Below are 22,412 nucleotides of genomic sequence, written 5' to 3'. Positions count from 1 at the left end.
TTCCCGGCATGATAGGGAGTGTAGATTGCAGGCATTGGGAATTGGCTAATTGTCCAACTGCATGGCGAGGTCAATTCACACGAGGTGACCAAAAGGGACCAACGGTCAGCCTTCAAGCGATTGCTTCATACGACCTTTGGATTTGGTCGGCATTCTTTGGAGTTCCCGGTTCCAACAATGACATAACCGTCTTAGAGCAGTCTCCTGTGATGGAGAGTTACATATCTGGGACCGTTCCCGTCGCTTCGTTTTGGGTTAACGATAACTTCTACCTTCATGGGTACTATCTGGGTGATGGAATATATCCAGAGTATGCGATAATCGTTAAAACATTCAGAGACCCGATGGATGAAAAAAGACAACATTTTAAGAAAGTGCAAGAGTCTGCGAGAAAGGATATCGAAAGGTGTTCTGGTGTTCTTCAACAACGATGACATTTTGTTAAAAATCCTTGTCGTCTATGGTCTTTAGAAAGAATGAAATGTGCTATGTATGCGTGTATCATAATGCATAACATGATCATCGAGGACGAGGGAAGAGCAATATGTCCAACTTTCATACCGGACCCGTATCCACCACGGACTCCGGAAAGTATGAAGCAAAGACTCGAAAACTCGGATTCCGTGCGGTCAAGAGAGATACATAACACACTAAAGGAGGATTTGGTCCAACATCTTTGGATGTATCGGCCTTTGCCTGGTGAAAACAATGATCAAAATGAGGGTAACAATGAAGACGATGATGAAGACGACGACGACAATGGAGAAGACGAAGAGGGCGATGACGACGAGGACGACGACGACGAAGAGGGCGAAGATGACGAGGACGACAACGATGACAAGTAGTTTTTTTAATTTTCATGTAATATTTATTTAATAAAATATTATTGTTATTTGATTATTCTAAAAAAAACAAAAAGTGTAAATAAAATATTATTTGATTTAAAAAAAAAAACAAAAAGTGTAAAAGTGACTGGGCGCCACGTGTCATGTAACGCGTGGAAGTGGAGAGTTATGACTACACCCTATTTTTATAAAAAATCACAACTCTGACTAGGCGCCACGTGACGCATAATGCCTGGGAATGGAGAGTTATGACTACTCATAGTCTTACTGACGCATATTACTTCACTATTCCGTTGGTAAAATATTACTTCACTATTCCGTCGGTAAAATTAATTTAGATTTCCTAAAGATTAAAATTATGAAATTAAAAAATTACAAAGACAGAATAATTTAAATTACATGCTTTTAGTAACTATGGTTCTATAAAAACAATTACACTCACATTGTCACCCGATTATCTTATTATCATAACTTGTACATGAGAAGTCACAGCCCATAATAAAATTAAAATTAATTAATCTAAGTTATTTTAGAATATATATATATATATATATCTATAATATCTTTAATGTTTAAATACTATTAAAGCAATACAATGTCGACACATGGCTTTCTTCTAGGCTGTCTGTAACACCCCGGCTAAAGCGGAATACGCCCGAGTGTGACATACATATTGCCCAAAACACATGTGACACTATTAAGTGACAATATAATAATTAATTAATTTAAAAATCAAGTACACAAGTTTAAAACAAGAAATACAAGGAAAATACAAGAACAATTAACTACTTGTCCATTTATTAATATAACCTAAGTTTTAGTGCTTCTCCGTTTCATCCTCTAATAATTGTACCTGTAACATATACATAAAATAAAGTCAACTAAATGAATAGTTGGTGAGTTCACACAAGTTCTGATATACGTACATAAAAATCATACAATTCCATGAACAAGTGTAAATGAGAAAGTAATGTCCTTTCCAACTGGGCTTGTGCACCAGCGTACTCAGATAAGCGCAAGTAAGGTCCTTTCCAGTTGGGATTGTGCACCAACGTACTCGGATAATGAGGACATTTTCCACTCATAACAACAAATGTATTGAGCGCAAAGGGGGGCGTATGATCATACTATATTGAAGTAATCCGTGTGTAAGTAATTTTGAGTAAGTAACAAGTAAACACACAGGTCCATGTAGCGAATTGTAGTTTGTAAATAATGAATAAACGAAATTGTAATTTGGATAGGATATATATGCTACTCCCAAAAGTAGTAAAAGAGTAAAAATGGGGTTTGAGAAACTCACCTTAATGTTTAACACAAACTTGAAATAGAACCGAAAGTACGTAAATGAAATAAAAGCAATTGAATGTCACGAACTAGAATTTAAAGCATAAAAATTAATATTAACTAACGACTTGTAAAATGTAGATATTCATACAAGAACAATAAGTATTTTCTAAAGGATTCCTAAAATCCTTAGTATCCAAACAATCCCACGGATTATTAAAAGTTTGACCAAAGTTTGACCTTCGTTAACTTTTGACCAAAAGGTCCATGTTGTTGACCGTTGACTAAAAATATTGACCGTTGAACAAAATATTGACCGGTGAACAAAATATTTACCGTTGACCCTAAATGTTGACCGACGACCTGTTGGTGGCTTTTGACTAATTATCTAGACTTAAAATAATCGTACGATATTCATAGTCGCAAACTAACAATCGATCATGTAATTTGCAGTTAATCATTTTCCATTCAACCCTATGACTAAGTCACACTTTTACCAATTTCATTTCCATAAGTAAGACCAAGCATTTAGTCAAATAATTTCAAGTTGACCAATAAAGTCAAATTCCAATATAACACAACAATCTTTGTACAAACTACAACTATTTTTACCAAACAACATGTTGGATAAATATGGGCTGGTTTTAAGTCAACAAAACCTATTTTTCTAACCAGTCAAAACAGCAAATAATTTACCAAATAATTCCCACAGAAACTTTCAAGTATTAGGAACAACATAAAATTTTCTTGTATATTTCAACACCCACAAACATCATGAAAATTCATACACTACAGCAACCTATTTTCAGCTACCTTATCAGCACAACAGAATGTAAATATTTTCTAAAACTTCCATATATGTCCAATTGATGCAAGACCTATTGGATTGAATTCCTAATTCAATTTTTAACATTCCAGAAGTGGAATAACACCCATATCTATTTTCAATCTCAAGTTATTAAATTTACAACACAGCTCAGAAAATTTCTCTTTCAATCAGGATTCCAACCCGATTTTGTAAATTAATAAATACTAGTCAAACAAAGTCCAAAAATTATGATTCTTGACTTTTTAAAAACTAGATTCAAAGTAATTAATCATAGTATCACAAATCAATAACAAACACCAACGTATCATCAAGTTATACAATCTACAATCTAGAACACAGAATCTGTCAACAAGAAGATTCAAACCAAAAGTCACAAAAATCATGATTCTTATATCCTTATGATCTTTTTCATCAAGGAACCATTTTCTATAACCAAATCTCATGTATTTCATTATTTTACTGATTTATAAAATAATATTTATGTACAAAAGGTTTCCATATTTTCTTTTATGACAAGACACACAATTTCTTTTAAACCATCAACTTGATCATCTTTTTATTTCTTATGATTACATGTGTTCGGATACTCAATCCCAAAATCCCAAATCAAAGAAACATAAACAAAATATATATTAACCATGCTTACTTACTTGCTTGATCAATGCTATATCACTATTTGTTTCAAGAATCACCCAACTTGATTATGATATTTTAAGAGTGTTTTAGAAAAATAAAATGTATGTGTGTATGATGTGATATGGACGGCCAAAAGGAAGAAAAAGAAAAGTTATAACATTAACTGTTATTTACTCATCATTAACACAATCATTATGACACAATTAATTTTATTAAACTTTAGGTTATGTCAGTTTTTATTACATGTGACATGTTACATTCTTTTATAAACATTTTCTAGTAACCATATGTTGTGTACTAGTCTTTTTGTTACTTGTTACGTAAGATATCATAGGTCATGTTATTTTTATTATTCACTTCTCCTACAACGTATAAGTATACAACAACTAATCGTGTAGCATGTAACACAATTTCACCGACCACATATAATACATGTAACATATCATGTGTGACAAATTTATTATAACATATCATATATAATAACATGTGTGACAAGTTTATTATTCTAGTTATCAATAACTAGTTACTCTCACTTAGGTCACCAACGACACCACCGACTCAATGTATGCATACATGACACTATATGCATGAGATTTCATTAACTTAGTTAACAAAACTAACTGGGTTTACTAACACAGTCAACTGGATTTAACTGAAAATGCCGGGTGTCACATCGGGTATTAGAAATGTTGAATGTATATTTTATTATGGATTTGGATATTGTAATATGTTTTTATACATATATTTATAAATAAAAACCGAAAATTTAAAACGGGTCGGATTTTTCGGGTTTGAAAAGTAACGAATGTTACATGACTTACAACTTTTAGAAATTTCATCCCGAAATTAAAATAAAAATAGAAATTTTAAACGAGAACAACTAATACACAGAGTTGTTACAAATTTTAACAATTTTTTACATACATAATAAAAAAATAGAATAACGCCGATCTTTTAATGACCCAAGAGAACGCCAATATGGCATGGACACTTATATATAGGATGTACCAGCGGCGTATCCACCATGCTCTTATCATATTGTATTTATCCCGTTCCCCAAAATCATTCCAAGTTCCGAGTTATTTCACACAACCGAACTTATTATATTTTCCTTGCGAGGACTTTGATAATTACGTGTCGACCCATAATTACCTCTATCGTCGGATGGTCTATATAATTTGTTCTATTGTGTGGTTTTCAAACATAGAACTTAGATAAATGAATAAAATTCTCATATATAATGTTAAAAATAAAAAAATAATGAATTTAATGGGTAAAACATTACAAAACACATTGTTATACCACTCATGCCAAGGATAACGAAAAAACACTAAGTCAAATAAATGAAATCATCGTAGTCTGAACCAAGTAAACGATGTTGAAAACAAAATAAAAGAGGTAACGAAATTAAAGAATGAAAACAATTGAATTATGAACATCGTAACATGTAATTGAAATAATGGGGTTGAGAATAACGTGGTAAGTAAACGTAGCATTTAACCAACGAAATATGAACATGTAATTTGTTAACGCATTGGGTTCGAGACAAGTTTAAATGAATGAAACTTTTAAGTATCAAAATATCATGATGTTTAAAAAAATGAAAATCTCCAATAGAACATTGACGTGACCAATGGCAGCGTTGAGATGAATAAACAATTATATCTTACAAACATGTAAATTGATAATAACTTGAAATGAAATGGATAAACGAAAATTTTAAATTAACATATTGAAATCGATTAAGTTTGTGAAAAGAAAATTATAGTAGCTTTGTGCTTATCAAGTATATAATTAGAACTTCAAAATTAAAATAAAGTAATTGTCTTAAACTGATGAAATCAAGAACAATAAAATGGTTCAAATAAAACATTGAGTGGAAGAGAAGTGCAAGAATAAACAAAACAATTTGTGTAAAAATATAACATCAGATAAACTCGGCATGTACATGGGACACAGTCCCGGTTCTAAGTAAACGTATTCGTTTGGAGAGAACCGGTCACCGATAGTAAAATGTAGAAATAAAATGAAAATACGATTTCTATTAGGTAACTATGTACACATACATGTTCATAGTCCCAATTTCCACTTAACGATTACGTTGATGGGAAATTGGTCATAAGTCAGAGAATTCGAAATAACAAACGTAAACCGATTTAATAATGCGAATAAGAATAATGTACGAATTTACGTTTCGTAAAATACAAACGAATATGGATCAAATATCAATGAACAATCAAAATAAACTTCGTAACAATATTCTAAAGGCCGTGGATGTAAAATCACTTTGGGTATGTCCGAGAAAAAAAAATACGTGAAGGAGAAGTTAAAGAAACGAAAATGTTGCTTGTGACGCTTGTCTTCTCGAGTGTCGATTTATTTGGGGTAGGAGAGGTTGACGTGGGAGGTGGTGCCATGATTTCCTAGCCGAAACTCATTGGCGTTGATGAATGGGATGAAAAGAGAACTTTAATCTTACGAAAATCGGTTGTAAATCGTGATGCTTTTAAATCTAATGGTGAAATAAAATTTATTTAGACAAAAGGTTTTTAGCTATTGCAAAGATTTGCAAATTTTATAAAACTTTCACATAAAAACAAATGTTTTCTTTTGGCCTGCGGCCTAGATAGAAAGGAAAGAAATGATTGTCAAGGTATCCGACTTGTTGAATGAAAAATAGCCTTAAAGGGCTTAAGACTTGTTTAGAACAAAAAATTTACTTTAAATATGGTTTGAATAAATTATTACATTATTATTAGTGGTGACGATAATACTAATAATAATAATATTACTAATAATAATAAATAGTATTTAATAAATTTTATTAATAATAATATTGATAATGATGGTAATAAAAATAATGATGATGGTAATGGTAGTCGTAATATTAATAATGATGTTAATAACTTTAATAATAATAATAATAATAATAGAGGTAATAAATCATTTTTAAAGAAAATCCATTTGACTGAAATTTGAAAAAAAAACAGCCAAGGATTTGGATTTAAGCGCGAGGTGTTAGTAAAAGAGATAAAATATAGGAAAGTATGCAAAAAAAAATATAGACGAGTTTGATGAGTTTTGTAAAGATCTAAGTATTGAAACCGGAATATCGTGTAAGGTCGACAAAGGATGTGGGGTTAGGATATTGCATGGCGGAACCAAGTTAGGCCTTCCAAAGTATAGCGGGTGTGCTAGGGTCACCACAATGATAGTAGGCTTGAAGCATGAGGTTTACCATGTGATTGAGACAAATGGTTAGGTATAGGTCTTATATATGGGGGCGTTGAGTTTGGGCAGGTCTTAGCAATAAGTGGTAACTGAGTCTTCCACGGATTGAAGCATATCAACGTTTCGGGGAAGTAAAGTGGTGGAACTTACACATACTGTACAAAGGGTGTGTTTCAGCGTGAGGCCTTTCGGTTCGGTTTAGTTTGTGTTTCCAAGAATGGTGCTTGGTTTGAATTTGAATTAACTATAGCGATGAAGGTAGGTGCGGTCAAACGTGGGGTGATCGGGATCGTGGAGACCGTTTGCTTGATAACTTGGATTGTTATTTTGCGAGTTGAGTGTAACAACTAGGAAACGAGGAGGCATGATATGAAACACGAAGAACACGCGTGACTTGCGACGTAAGTATGTAAACGACTAATAGATACATCAAAAAAACAAGTAAAGAAAAGAAACCGCATGAAACAAATTTGAAATCGAACTTGGAATTCCCATGAAAGTCATGAGTTTTCACCTTTCAATAAATGAAAACCTCATAAATTATTGAATAATCATAGGGAAAAAGTATTAAACTTAACAATAAATAGTGAAATCGAATTGAAAATCGAGTGTTCATGTACCACCATGACTTTTTAAATTTCTATTCTAAAACATAAGAGTAAATAAGTATAACAATAAGGTAATCGAATTGAAATTCGACCATTCATGTATCACCATGACCTTCCGAATTTTCTATTATAAAACGTAGTAGTAAATGAATAATATAATATAGTAATCAAATCAAAATTCAACCATTTATGTATCACCATAACTTTTTAAATTTTCAATTCTAAAATGTAGTAATAAACGAATAAAATAATGTAGTAATCAAATCGAAATTTAACCATTTATGTATCACCATAACTTTTTGAATTTTCGATTCTAAAAAATAATAGTAAAATAATAAATTAATCGTTTTGAAATTTGGTTATTACCTTTCGAACATCTAAAATTTTAAACCGTAAATGGATGTATAAATAACAAAAATTAGTCACAAAATTTTTAAACTTTGCTATTCTCGTATCAAAATGCGCAATTAAATCGAACTGAAAGCTGAGTATTCGTGTATCACCACGACTTAACAGACGTTCAGTTAAAACACATTGTAAAACATAGAGATTCGGACGTCAAACGTCGCATAAACCATCGAAAACTGAAAATCGAAATTCTGATTAATGAAAATCCTCGAGAATCGTTACGTTAGGCATAAGCCTTGGACTTGTGTGTGCTTGTGTAATTGAAGTATTTGAATTACGTAAATGAAATAATGTGCATTGAACAATCAAATAAGGCTCACATAATTTCTAATCATGCAACCTAAACAGTTAAGCAAATAAACTATAACCAACTAAAACACTACGTCTAATGTCCAATCTTATGGTCACGGCTCTGATACCAATTTCTAACACCCCGGCTAAAGCAGAATACGCCCGAGTGTGACATACAGATTTCCCAAAACACATGTGACACTATTAAGTGACAATAATATAATTCATTAATTTAAACATCAAGTACATAAGTTTGTAACAAGAAATACAAGGAAAATACAAGAACAATTAACAACTTGTCCATTTATTAATATAACCTACGTTCTAGTGCTTCTCCGTTTCATCCTCTAATAATTGTACCTGTAACATATAAATATAAAATAAAGTCAACTAAATGAATAGTTGGTGAGTTCACACAAGTTTTGATATACGTACATAAAAATCATACAATTCCATGAACAAGTGTAAATGAGCAAGTAATGTCCTTTTCAACTAGGATTGTAAACCAGCGTACTCAGATAAGCGCAAGTAAGGTCCTTTCCAGTTGAGATTGTGCACCAACGTACTCGGATAATGAGGCCCTTTTTCCACTCATAAAAACAAATGTTTTGAGCTCAAAGGGGGGCGTATGATCATAATATATTGAATTAATCCATGTGCAAGTAATTTTGAGCAAGTAACAAGTAAGCACACAAGTTCATGTAGCGAATTGTGGTTTGTAAATAATGAATAAACGAAATTGTAATTTGGATAGGATATATATATGCTACCCCTAAAAGCAGTAAAAGAGTAAAAAGGGGGTGTGAGAAACTCACCTTGATGTTGAAAACTTGAAATAAAACCGAAAGTACGTAAATGAAATCGAAGCAATTGAACATCACAAACTAGAATTAAAAGCATAAAAATTAATATTAACTAACGACTTATAAAATGTAGATATTCATACATGTACTATAAGTATTTTTTTAAGCGATTCCTAGAATCCTTAGTATCCAAACAATCCCACGGATTATTAAAAGTTTGACCTACGTTGACTTTTACCAAAAGTTCCATGTTGTTGACCGTTGACTAAAATATTGACCGTTGACCAAAATATTGACCGTTGACCCTAAATGTTGACCGACGACCCGTTGTTGGCTTTTGACCAATTATCTAGACTTAAAATAATCATACGATATTCATAGTCACAAACTAACAATCGATCATGTAATTTGCAGTTAATCATTTTCCATTCAACCCTATGACTAAGTCACACTTTTACCAATTTCATTTCTCATAAGTAAGACCAAGCATTTAGTCAAATAATTTCAAGTTGACCAATAAAGTCAAATTCCAATATAACACAACAATCTTTGTACAAACTACAACTATTTTTACCAAACAACATGCTGGATAAATATGGGCTGGTTTTAAGTCACCAAAACCTATTTTTCTAACCAGTCAAAACAGCAAATAATTTACCAAATAATTCCCACAGATACTTTCAAGTATTAAGAACAACATAAAATTTTCTTGTAATATTTCAACACCCACAAACATCATGAAAATTCATACACTACAGCAACCTATTTTCAGCTACCTTATCAGCACAACAGAATGTAAATATTTTCTAAAACTTCCATATATGTCCAATTGATGCAAGACCTATTGGATTGAATTCCTAATTCAATTTTTAACATTCCAGAAGTGGAATAACACCCATATCTATTTTCAATCTCAAGTTATTAAATTTACAACACAGCTCAGAAAATTTCTCTTTCAATCAGGATTCCAACCCGATTTTGTAAATTAATAAATACTAGTCAAACAAAGACCAAAAATTATGATTCTTGACTTTTTAAAAACTAGATTCAAAGTAATTAATCATAGTATCACAAATCAATAACAAACACCAACGTATCATCAAGTTATACAATCTATAATCTAAAACACAGAATCTGTCAACAAGAAGATTCAAACCAAAAGTCACAAAAATCATGATTCTTATATCCTTATGATCTTTTTCATCAAGGAACCAATTTCTATAACCAAATCTCATGTATTTCATTATTTTACTGATTTATAAAATAATATTTATGTACAAAAGGTTTCCATATTTTCTTTTATGACAAGACACACAATTTCTTTTAAACCATCAACTTGATCATCTTTTTATTTCTTATGATTACATGTGTTCGGATACTCAATCCCAAAATCCCAAATCAAAGAAACATAAACAAAATATATATTAACCATGCTTACTTACTTGCTTGATCAATGCTATATCACTATTTGTTTCAAGAATCACCCAACTTGATTATGATATTTTAAGAGTGTTTTAGAAAAATAAAATGTATGTGTGTATGATGTGATATGGACGGCCAAAAGGAAGAAAAAGAAAAGTTATAACCTTAATTTTTATTTACTCATCATTAACACAATCGTTATGACACAATTAATTTTATTAAACTTTAGGTTATGTCAATTTTTATTACATGTGACATGTTACATTCTTTTATAAACATTTTCTAGTAACCATATGTTGTGTACTAGTCTTTTTGTTACTTGTTACGTAATATATCATAGGTCATGTTATTTTTATTATTCACTTCTCCTACAACGTATAAGTATACAACAACTAATCGTGTAGCATGTAACACAATTTCACCGACCACATATAATACATGTAACATATCATGTGTGACAAATTTATTATAACATATCATATATAATAACATGTGTGACAAGTTTATTATTCTAGTTATCAATAACTAGTTACTCTCACTTAGGTCACCAACGACACCACCGACTCAATGTATGCATACATGACACTATATGCATGAGATTTCATTAACTTAGTTAACAAAACTAACTGGGTTTACTAACACAGTCAACTGGATTTAACTGAAAATGCCGGGTGTCACATCGGGTATTAGAAATGTTGAATGTATATTTTATTATGGATTTGGATATTGTAATATGTTTTTATACATATATTTATAAATAAAAACCGAAAATTTAAAACGGGTCGGATTTTTCGGGTTTGAAAAGTAACGAATGTTACATGACTTACAACTTTTAGAAATTTCATCCCGAAATTAAAATAAAAATAGAAATTTTAAACGAGAACAACTAATACACAGAGTTGTTACAAATTTTAACAATTTTTTACATACATAATAAAAAAATAGAATAACGCCGATCTTTTAATAACCCAAGAGAACGCCAATATGGCATGGACACTTATATATAGGATGTACCAGCGGCGTATCCACCATGCTCTTATCATATTGTATTTATCCCGTTCCCCAAAATCATTCCAAGTTCCGAGTTATTTCACACAACCGAACTTATTATATTTTCCTTGCGAGGACTTTGATAATTACGTGTCGACCCATAATTACCTCTATCGTCGGATGGTCTATATAATTTGTTCTATTGTGTGGTTTTCAAACATAGAACTTAGATAAATGAATAAAATTCTCATATATAATGTTAAAAATAAAAAAATAATGAATTTAATGGGTAAAACATTACAAAACACATTGTTATACCACTCATGCCAAGGATAACGAAAAAACACTAAGTCAAATAAATGAAATCATCGTAGTCTGAACCAAGTAAACGATGTTGAAAACAAAATAAAAGAGGTAACGAAATTAAAGAATGAAAACAATTGAATTATGAACATCGTAACATGTAATTGAAATAATGGGGTTGAGAATAACGTGGTAAGTAAACGTAGCATTTAACCAACGAAATATGAACATGTAATTTGTTAACGCATTGGGTTTGAGACAAGTTTAAATGAATGAAACTTTTAAGTATCAAAATATCATGATGTTTAAAAAAATGAAAATCTCCAATAGAACATTGACGTGACCAATGGCAGCGTTGAGATGAATAAACAATTATATCTTACAAACATGTAAATTGATAATAACTTGAAATGAAATGGATAAACGAAAATTTTAAATTAACATATTGAAATCAATTAAGTTTGTGAAAAGAAAATTATAGTAGCTTTGTGCTTATCAAGTATATAATTAGAACTTCAAAATTAAAATAAAGTAATTGTCTTAAACTGATGAAATCAAGAACAATAAAATGGTTCAAATAAAACATTGAGTGAAAGAGAAGTGCAAGAATAAACAAAACAATTTGTGTAAAAATATAACATCAGATAAACTCGGCATGTACATGGGACACAGTCCCGGTTCTAAGTAAACGAATTCGTTTGGAGAGAACCGGTCACCGATAGTAAAATGTAGAAATAAAATGAAAATACGATTTCTATTAGGTAACTATGTACACATACATGTTCATAGTCCCAATTTCCACTTAACGATTACGTTGATGGGAAATTGGTCATAGATCAGAGAATTCGAAATAACAAACGTAAACCGATTTAATAAAGCGAATAAGAATAATGTATGAATTTACGTTTCGTAAAATACAAACGAATATGGATCAAATATCAATGAACAATCAAAATAAACTTCGTAACAATATTCTAAAGACGTGGATGTAAAATCACTTTGGGTATGTCCGAGAAAAAAAAATACGTGAAGGAGAAGTTAAAGAAACGAAAATGTTGCTTGTGACGCTTGTCTTCTCGAGTGTCGATTTATTTGGGGTAGGAGAGGTTGACGTGGGAGGTGGTGCCATGATTTCCTAGCCGAAACTCATTGGCGTTGATGAATGGGATGAAAAGAGAACTTTAATCTTACGAAAATCGGTTGTAAATCGTGATGCTTTTAAATCTAATGGTGAAATAAAATTTATTTAGACAAAAAGTTTTTAGCTATCGCAAAGATTTGCAAATTTTATGAAACTTTCACATAAAAACAAATGTTTTCTTTTGGCCTGCGGCCTAGATAGAAAGGAAAGAAATGATTGTCAAGGTATCCGACTTGTTGAATGAAAAATAGCCTTAAAGGGCTTAAGACTTGTTTAGAACAAAAAATTTACTTTAAATATGGTTTGAATAAATTATTACATTATTATTAGTGGTGACGATAATACTAATAATAATAATATTACTAATAATAATAAATAGTATTTAATAAATTTTATTAATAATAATATTGATAATGATGGTAATAAAAATAATGATGATGGTAATGGTAGTCGTAATATTAATAATGATGTTAATAACTTTAATAGTAATAATAATAATAGAGGTAATAAATCATTTTTAAAGAAAATCCATTTGACTGAAAGTTGAAAAAAAAACAGCCAAGGATTTGGATTTAAGCGCGAGGTGTTAGTAAAAGAGATAAAATATAGGAAAGTATGCAAAAAAAAATATAGACGAGTTTGATGAGTTTTGTAAAGATCTAAGTATTGAAACCGGAATATCGTGTAAGGTCGACAAAGGATGTGGGGTTAGGATATTGCATGGCGGAACCAAGTTAGGCCTTCCAAAGTATAGCGGGTGTGCTAGGGTCACCACAATGATAGTAGGCTTGAAGCATGAGGTTTACCATGTGATTGAGACAAATGGTTAGGTATAGGTCTTATATATGGGGGCGTTGAGTTTGGGCAGGTCTTAGCAATAAGTGGTAACTGAGTCTTCCACGGATTGAAGCATATCAACGTTTCGGGGAAGTAAAGTGGTGGAACTTACACATACTGTACAAAGGGTGTGTTTCAGCGTGAGGCCTTTCGGTTCGGTTTAGTTTGCGTTTCCAAGAATGGTGCTTGGTTTGAATTTGAATTAACTATAGCGATGAAGGTAGGTGCGGTCAAACGTGGGGTGATCGGGATCGTGGAGACCGTTTGCTTGATAACTTGGATTGTTATTTTGGGAGTTGAGTGTAACAACTAGGAAACGAGGAGGCATGATATGAAACATGAAGAACACGCGTGACTTGCGACGTAAGTATGTAAACGACTAATAGATACATCAAAAAAACAAGTAAAGAAAAGAAACCGCATGAAACAAATTTGAAATCGAACTTGGAATTCCCATGAAAGTCATGAGTTTTCACCTTTCAATAAATGAAAACCTCATAAATTATTGAATAATCATAGGGAAAAAGTATTAAACTTAACAATAAATAGTGAAATCGAATTGAAAATCGAGTGTTCATGTACCACCATGACTTTTTAAATTTCTATTCTAAAACATAAGAGTAAATAAGTATAACAATAAGGTAATCGAATTGAAATTCGACCATTCATGTATCACCATGACCTTCCGAATTTTCTATTATAAAACGTAGTAGTAAATGAATAATATAATATAGTAATCAAATCAAAATTCAACCATTTATGTATCACCATAACTTTTTAAATTTTCAATTCTAAAATGTAGTAATAAACGAATAAAATAATGTAGTAATCAAATCGAAATTTAACCATTTATGTATCACCATAACTTTTTGAATTTTCGATTCTAAAAAATAATAGTAAAATAATAAATTAATCGTTTTGAAATTTGGTTATTACCTTTCGAACATCTAAAATTTTAAACCGTAAATGGATGTATAAATAACAAAAATTAGTCACAAAATTTTTAAACTTTGCTATTCTCGTATCAAAATGCGCAATTAAATCGAACTGAAAGCTGAGTATTCGTGTATCACCACGACTTAACAGACGTTCAGTTAAAACACATTGTAAAACATAGAGATTCGGACGTCAAACGTCGCATAAACCATCGAAAACTGAAAATCGAAATTCTGATTAATGAAAATCCTCGAGAATCGTTACGTTAGGCATAAGCCTTGGACTTGTGTGTGCTTGTGTAATTGAAGTATTTGAATTACGTAAATGAAATAATGTGCATTGAACAATCAAATAAGGCTCACATAATTTCTAATCATGCAACCTAAACAGTTAAGCAAATAAACTATAACCAACTAAAACACTACGTCTAATGTCCAATCTTATGGTCACGGCTCTGATACCAATTTCTAACACCCCGGCTAAAGCAGAATACGCCCGAGTGTGACATACAGATTTCCCAAAACACATGTGACACTATTAAGTGACAATAATATAATTCATTAATTTAAACATCAAGTACATAAGTTTGTAACAAGAAATACAAGGAAAATACAAGAACAATTAACAACTTGTCCATTTATTAATATAACCTAAGTTCTAGTGCTTCTCCGTTTCATCCTCTAATAATTGTACCTGTAACATATAAATATAAAATAAAGTCAACTAAATGAATAGTTGGTGAGTTCACACAAGTTTTGATATACGTACATAAAAATCATACAATTCCATGAACAAGTGTAAATGAGCAAGTAATGTCCTTTTCAACTAGGATTGTAAACCAGCGTACTCAGATAAGCGCAAGTAAGGTCCTTTCCAGTTGAGATTGTGCACCAACGTACTCGGATAATGAGGCCCTTTTTCCACTCATAAAAACAAATGTTTTGAGCTCAAAGGGGGGCGTATGATCATAATATATTGAATTAATCCATGTGCAAGTAATTTTGAGCAAGTAACAAGTAAGCACACAAGTTCATGTAGCGAATTGTGGTTTGTAAATAATGAATAAACGAAATTGTAATTTGGATAGGATACATATATGCTACCCCTAAAAGCAGTAAAAGAGTAAAAAGGGGGTGTGAGAAACTCACCTTGATGTTGAAAACTTGAAATAAAACCGAAAGTACGTAAATGAAATCGAAGCAATTGAACATCACAAACTAGAATTAAAAGCATAAAAATTAATATTAACTAACGACTTATAAAATGTAGATATTCATACATGTACTATAAGTATTTTTTTAAGCGATTCCTAGAATCCTTAGTATCCAAACAATCCCACGGATTATTAAAAGTTTGACCTATGTTGACTTTTACCAAAAGTTCCATGTTGTTGACCGTTGACTAAAATATTGACCGTTGACCAAAATATTGACCGTTGACCCTAAATGTTGACCGACGACCCGTTGTTGGCTTTTGACCAATTATCTAGACTTAAAATAATCATACGATATTCATAGTCACAAACTAACAATCGATCATGTAATTTGCAGTTAATCATTTTCCATTCAACCCTATGACTAAGTCACACTTTTACCAATTTCATTTCTCATAAGTAAGACCAAGCATTTAGTCAAATAATTTCAAGTTGACCAATAAAGTCAAATTCCAATATAACACAACAATCTTTGTACAAACTACAACTATTTTTACCAAACAACATGCTGGATAAATATGGGCTGGTTTTAAGTCACCAAAACCTATTTTTCTAACCAGTCAAAACAGCAAATAATTTACCAAATAATTCTCACAGATACTTTCAAGTATTAAGAACAACATAAAATTTTCTTTTAATATTCAACTCCCACAAACTTCATGAAAATTCATACACTACAGCAACCTATTTTCAGCTACCTTATCAGCACAACAGAATGTAAATATTTTTGTAACACCCCGTAACCGCAGCGGAAACGTAAACGGGATGCAACAGACACATCTGATATCAACAGCATTGCTTATAAAGAAAACACCACTACAATAATTTAAACGTATTACATTGTTCCCAGTTTGGTTACCGACTAGGCGTTATCACATAAGTTTTACCAATACTACGTTAACATGTTTAATACAAAATATAGACTCTTAAGCTTCCACAAAATAGCACACATCATCAAGCACGTATCACTCATTCCAATTTGGGTGTACCTAGAAAGCATGTAAAGGAAACGGGTCAACTACGAATAGTTGGTGAGTTTCACTAATTTAAATAAACCATGACAAATCATTTTAATAATCATAAATTAACGATGTAATTATGCTGAGCCTACAAGTGAAACCTCTGTTAACCCAGAAACACATTTAATAACCTCTGGGGACACTGTTAACCCAGAAACACATTTAATAACCTCTGGGGGCACTGTTAACCCAGAAATACATTTAATAACCCCTGGGGACACTGTTAACCCAGAAACACATTTAATAACCTCTGGGGACACTGTTAACCCAGAAACACATTTAATAACCTCTGGGGACACTGTTAACCCAGAAATACATTTAATAACCTCTGGGGACACTGTTAACCCAGAACACTGTTTCGGGCCTTACAATATTAGCAACTCAGACAATTACCATCTTAATACATTACCGTACGATTCCCGTACAATAAACATTATATAAATACATTCATTTCCATGCGATCGGCATGTACTTAAACACTTTGATAAAAACATGCTTTCCGCCCCGGGAAAATATTTAAAACAGTTCAATAAAAAGGGGCTCGTGAAACTCACCTTTTCGTGAGTAAAGATGTAATACTGTGCGCGGCTACCGGTCCGGATCTGTAATACGATCCCTAAGTCGTTACTACACAATTTCTATTAATATAACTTAAATTCGTGTTAACCGGTACGTCTGGGGACACACACTGTTAACCCAGTACCGTACACGATCCGGGGACAATGTTAACCCCGAAGCACTTCTCAGGACTTAGATTGTGATATCACTTAGAGTTCTTTAGTCAAAATTACCATTAGTTTGTTTTTCTCGTTTTGCGTGCCTAGCACGGTTAACCGTCTTTATGTTTTCAAAAATGAGTTTGGTCACATACGACCCGAAAATAGTTGTTACTGATATTTTAATTAAAGTGGTGAAATTAGAGCTCGGTTTAGACACCCCGTTTGGCCGCGGGGCCCGTTTCCGTCTTTAATATACCGGAAACTGCTAAATCGGGTAAAATTACCCAAATCATCCGAATTATTTTCGGATGATTTATTTTTACTTGATTAACTTAGTTTCAAGAAAATAGTCCATTTTTAAGGTTTTTATACACCGGTCAGCTCGCTTAGGCGAACTTTGCCAGTTTACGCGTTTTAAGCTTTAAAAGTTTGTTTTTATGTTCTGTTTAGCACAAATAATTATCCGTTTAGTCTCGGATCTTGAAATTTTGCACAAATCAGTTTTTGACAGTAAGGAATTTTATAAAAATATTTCCAGAATTAATTTTTATATTTAACATTTATTTATCTATTTTTAAACGTCATTTAAACACCAAATATGTCGAAAATACCAAACGACCTTAGAAAAATCCCAAATTTTTCTGGGATGACCCCTGCCATATTCATAGTTCCCAGTAATTTTTCCAGAACCAAAAACTCATTTTTCATGTCATTTTCGCCAAAACCGAGCTAGAAAACCCTAGAACTCGTTTTACCGAAAAGCCTCCTTAGACTTCTCCAATGGACCTGAAATTTTTTGTGTGACTTTTATATGTTATAAAAAGCTTATCTGAATTTTTCCAGAATTGTTCATGATGTTTAGCTATTTTTCACCATTTTTAGCCAAAACCGAGCATTAAATTCACCAAATATTCATCCTTTATCCAAAAATTACCAAATTTTCACAGATCTCATATTTTCATGTGTAGATCATCTCTGTGAAATTTCATGACCCAACTCTAAGTCAACCACAATCTGTCCAAATCATACAAATCATACGAAAAACCGAACTACCTTGTGTTTCTAGCTTTAGATCGCAAAGATCTTGCTTTCTAGCCTTTGCTAGCAACTAGACACAACACCTACAAGCACAACAACACCACACCAAGCAAGTTATACTCACAATCAAGCCATTTCTTTCATGGTTTCGGTTAAGACATCAAAACAAAGATTTTAACCGTAAAAATTCGTTTTTGACTCTTTTAACTCCTTTCTTGGACCAAGATCCCCTGTATAACTTGTATACATCACTTGATCATGCAAGAATCGGTTTCATCTCGGGTTTTCACCCATTTTTCACTTGAAACCTCATTTTCTCAAGATTTTGGAATTAAAAACCAAGATTAAACCATAATAACATGTTTATACCTTATGGATCTTCTTAAAAATCAAAGGTTTTTGGTTGAATGTGTGGAGGATGGAGAGAAATGTGGAGTTGGGAGTTTAGAAAAAAGAAAATGAAGTTGTTAAACCATATACAATGGACCGATCGGTCCTTGTTATGGTGTGGGGTGGGGCCACACATTCGGATTGTGTAATCCGGATAATGTTGTGGATAATCTGGTTCAGTTCGTTTTTCGGTTAAACGCTTAATTCGGTTTAAAACGAGGCTAAAACGGTCGTTTTTCGGCTTAAAAATAAAATTTATATAAAACCGATTTAAAAACTTTAAAAACTTAAACCATGACATTTATTGACTTAACATATCATATTGTCGGTAATTGTGCATCTTTTTCGGCTTGATCGATCGTCTCTTGCTTGGTTTGATATTAAAGGTTTCGTTTAACGTACCGACGTACCATTAAATCGAAATCCTTTTTCTGTGCTATAACTCACTCATCCCGAAGCTTTAATACTTCGTAAACCTTACTAAACATCATATATTTCGTCTATAATGTAATCCCCGATTCGTTCGGGTTTCAATAACCGTTCATCGGTTAATCGTAATTCCAATATGACTAGCTATACATTCGAGTATAATTCGTACTGTGAATCTTATATACTCGTATAAACACATTATAATTCATATATTCGGTATTAAATAACACGTAAATAGTATATACCGGCTAGGGTATACCTGAATTTGCCGGAATCGTTACATTCTCCACCCGTTACAAAAATTTCGTCCTCGAAATTTTACGCGTCAACTACTTCCTTTTGAGGAAATAGGTGGGGGTATTTCTTCCGAAATTCGTCCTTTCGTTCCCATGTATATTCTGGGCCTTGTTGCGAATTCCATCTAACTTTGACCAATGAAATCTTATTGTGTCTAAGTTGCTTGATTTTCCCGTCTACTATTTCTAGGGGCTCCTCTACGATGTTGAGCTTATCATTTATTTGGACACCGTCTAAAGGTAACACCAATGTCTCATCCGCCAGACATCTTTTCAAATTCGATACGTGAAACACGTTGTGAACTGCACTCAGTTCATCAGGCAGTTCTAATCGGTATGCAACAGGACCGATTTTTGCAGTGATGTCGAATGGTCCAATGTATCTAGGGGCTAACTTCCCCGCCTTTCCAAATCTGACTACTCCTTTCCAAGGTGATACTTTCAAATACACTTTATCACCTTTCTCAAATGATAACGGTTTTCTACGGGTATCGGCATAACTCTTCTGCCGATCCCGTGCGGACTTCAGATTGTTCTTAATTTCAAGGATTTTGCTGGTCGTTTCCTGGACCAGATCTGATCTAATAACCTGTGTGTCGCCCACTTCAGTCCAGCAGAGTGGTGATCGGCACTTCCTTCCATACAATGCTTCGTAAGGTGCTGCCTTTATACTGCTATGGTAACTGTTATTATAGGAAAATTCAACGAGTGGGAGATGTTGATCCCAATTTCCCTTAAAATCCAGTACGCATGCACGAAGCAAATCCTCCAGTGTTTGAATGGTCCTCTCAGACTGACCGTCAGTCTGAGGGTGGTAAGCTGTGCTTAGATCAATACGCGTTCCCAGCGCTTCTTGTACAGCTTGCCAAAGATTGGAGGTGAAATGGCTATCTCGATCGGAGATGATTGAGATGGGTATCCCATGACGAGACACAATTTCATTTATATAAATCTGCGCAAGTCTCTCGGTGTTATAATTATTTCTAATCGGAATAAAATGTGCCGACTTGGTTAATCGATCCACGATTACCCAAATTGCATCGTGTCCACTGGACGTCTTAGGGGGATGTGTCACAAAATCCATCGTGATTTGCTCCCATTTCCATTCGGGAATTTCCGGTTGATGTAACATCCCCGAGGGTTTCTGGTGCTCCGCCTTAACCCTCGCACACGTCGTACACTTGCCGACGTATGTGGCTATATCCTTCTTCATACCCGGCCACCAGTAGAACTCCTTCACATCCTTGTACATCTTATCCGATCCCGGGTGTATGGAATATTTCGATTTATGCGCTTCGTCCATGATTAATTCACGAAGGTTATGGAGGGTCGGGATCCAAATCCGATTTTTGAAATAGAGAATTTCGTCCACTCGCTGTTCGAAATTCTTCTCGTTACCGTAAAGTCCTTCTTTTTCCAATTGTTCCTCTTTCAACGCCTCGCGTTGAGCGACTCGAACCAGGTCCGAAAGGTTCGACTGGACTGTCATTTCTAGTGCTCGCACTCGCAATGACTTAACCCGATCCTTTCTACTCAAGGCATCGGCTACGACGTTAGCCTTGCCGGGGTGATAACGGATGTCACAGTCATAGTCGCTTAACAACTCCACCCATCTTCGTTGCCTCATATTCAGTTCTTTCTGATCGAATATGTGTTGCAAACTTTTATGATCGGTGAAGATGGTGCACTTTGTACCGTAGAGATAATGTCTCCAGATTTTAAGTGCGAAGATAACTGCTCCCAGTTCTAAGTCTTGAGTAGTGTAATTCTTCTCGTGTACTTTTAACTGTCGAGAAGCATAGGCTATAACCTTATTATTTTGCATCAACACGCATCCTAACCCTCTCCGGGATGCGTCACAATACACAACAAAACCATCGTCTCCGTCGGGGAGACTTAAGATCGGCGCTTGGCACAATCTTTGTTTTAGCGTTTGAAACGCCGTTTCCTGCTCTTCATCCCATTCGTACTTTCGATCCTTTTGGGTCAGAAGGGTTAAAGGTTGGGCGATGCTGGAAAAGTTCTCTATAAATCGACGATAATATCCAGCTAAGCCTAAGAATTGGCGGATTTCCTTTGGCGATTTAGGCGCTTGCCAATTCTTAACTGCTTCAACCTTACTTGGATCAACATGTATTCCCTGATGGTTTATAACGTGACCAAGGAATTGCACTTCTTGTAACCAGAAGTTACACTTGGAGAATTTTGCATACAACTTCTCCTGATTTAGAAGCTCTAAAATTAATCTTAAGTGTTGCTCGTGCTCTTCTTTACTCTTCGAGTATATCAAAATATCGTCAATAAACACGATGACGAATTTATCGAGGTAGGGTTTACAGACTCGATTCATATGATCCATGAACACTGCTGGCGCATTTGTTAGCCCGAAAGGCATAACTAAGAACTCGTAATGGCCATAGCGAGTCCGGAATGCGGTTTTTGGCATATCCTCCTCCTGAATTCTAACCTGATGGTATCCCGATCTAAGATCAATTTTTGAGAAATAGCTCGCACCTTGCAGTTGGTCGAACAGGTCATCAATTCGGGGGAGAGGATACCTATTTTTGATTGTCAAATTGTTCAGCTCCCTGTAATCAATGCACATTCTAAGGCTTCCGTCCTTCTTTTTCACGAATAGTACCGGTGCACCCCACGGGGAGTAACTAGGACGTATAAATCCTTTATCCAACAATTCTTGCAACTGGTTGGATAATTCTTGCATCTCTGATGGTGCAAGTCGG

At 33.4% G+C, this 22,412-nt stretch overlaps 1 protein-coding gene across 1 annotated transcript in view; it reads left to right on the top strand.

Annotated features, from left to right (window-relative positions):
* The first annotated feature begins 680 nt into the window (after nucleotides 1-680).
* Nucleotides 681-22,412, top strand: part of LOC143613132 (uncharacterized) — a 75,464-nt gene continuing 53,732 nt past the window's right edge. The window contains exon 1 of the mRNA XM_077086929.1: nucleotides 681-841. Within this exon, the coding sequence (XP_076943044.1) occupies nucleotides 681-841 (161 nt within the window). The remainder of the gene's footprint in view (nucleotides 842-22,412) is intronic.

This window comes from Bidens hawaiensis, unplaced genomic scaffold (genome assembly GCF_021521415.1).
Source record: "Bidens hawaiensis isolate Kalapana, Puna unplaced genomic scaffold, B.hawaiensis_p1.1 tig00002265_1, whole genome shotgun sequence".
Taxonomy (NCBI): Eukaryota; Viridiplantae; Streptophyta; class Magnoliopsida; order Asterales; family Asteraceae; genus Bidens; species Bidens hawaiensis.
Note: the sequence above shows the minus strand (reverse complement) of the source record. Positions and strands in the feature narration are given on the sequence as shown.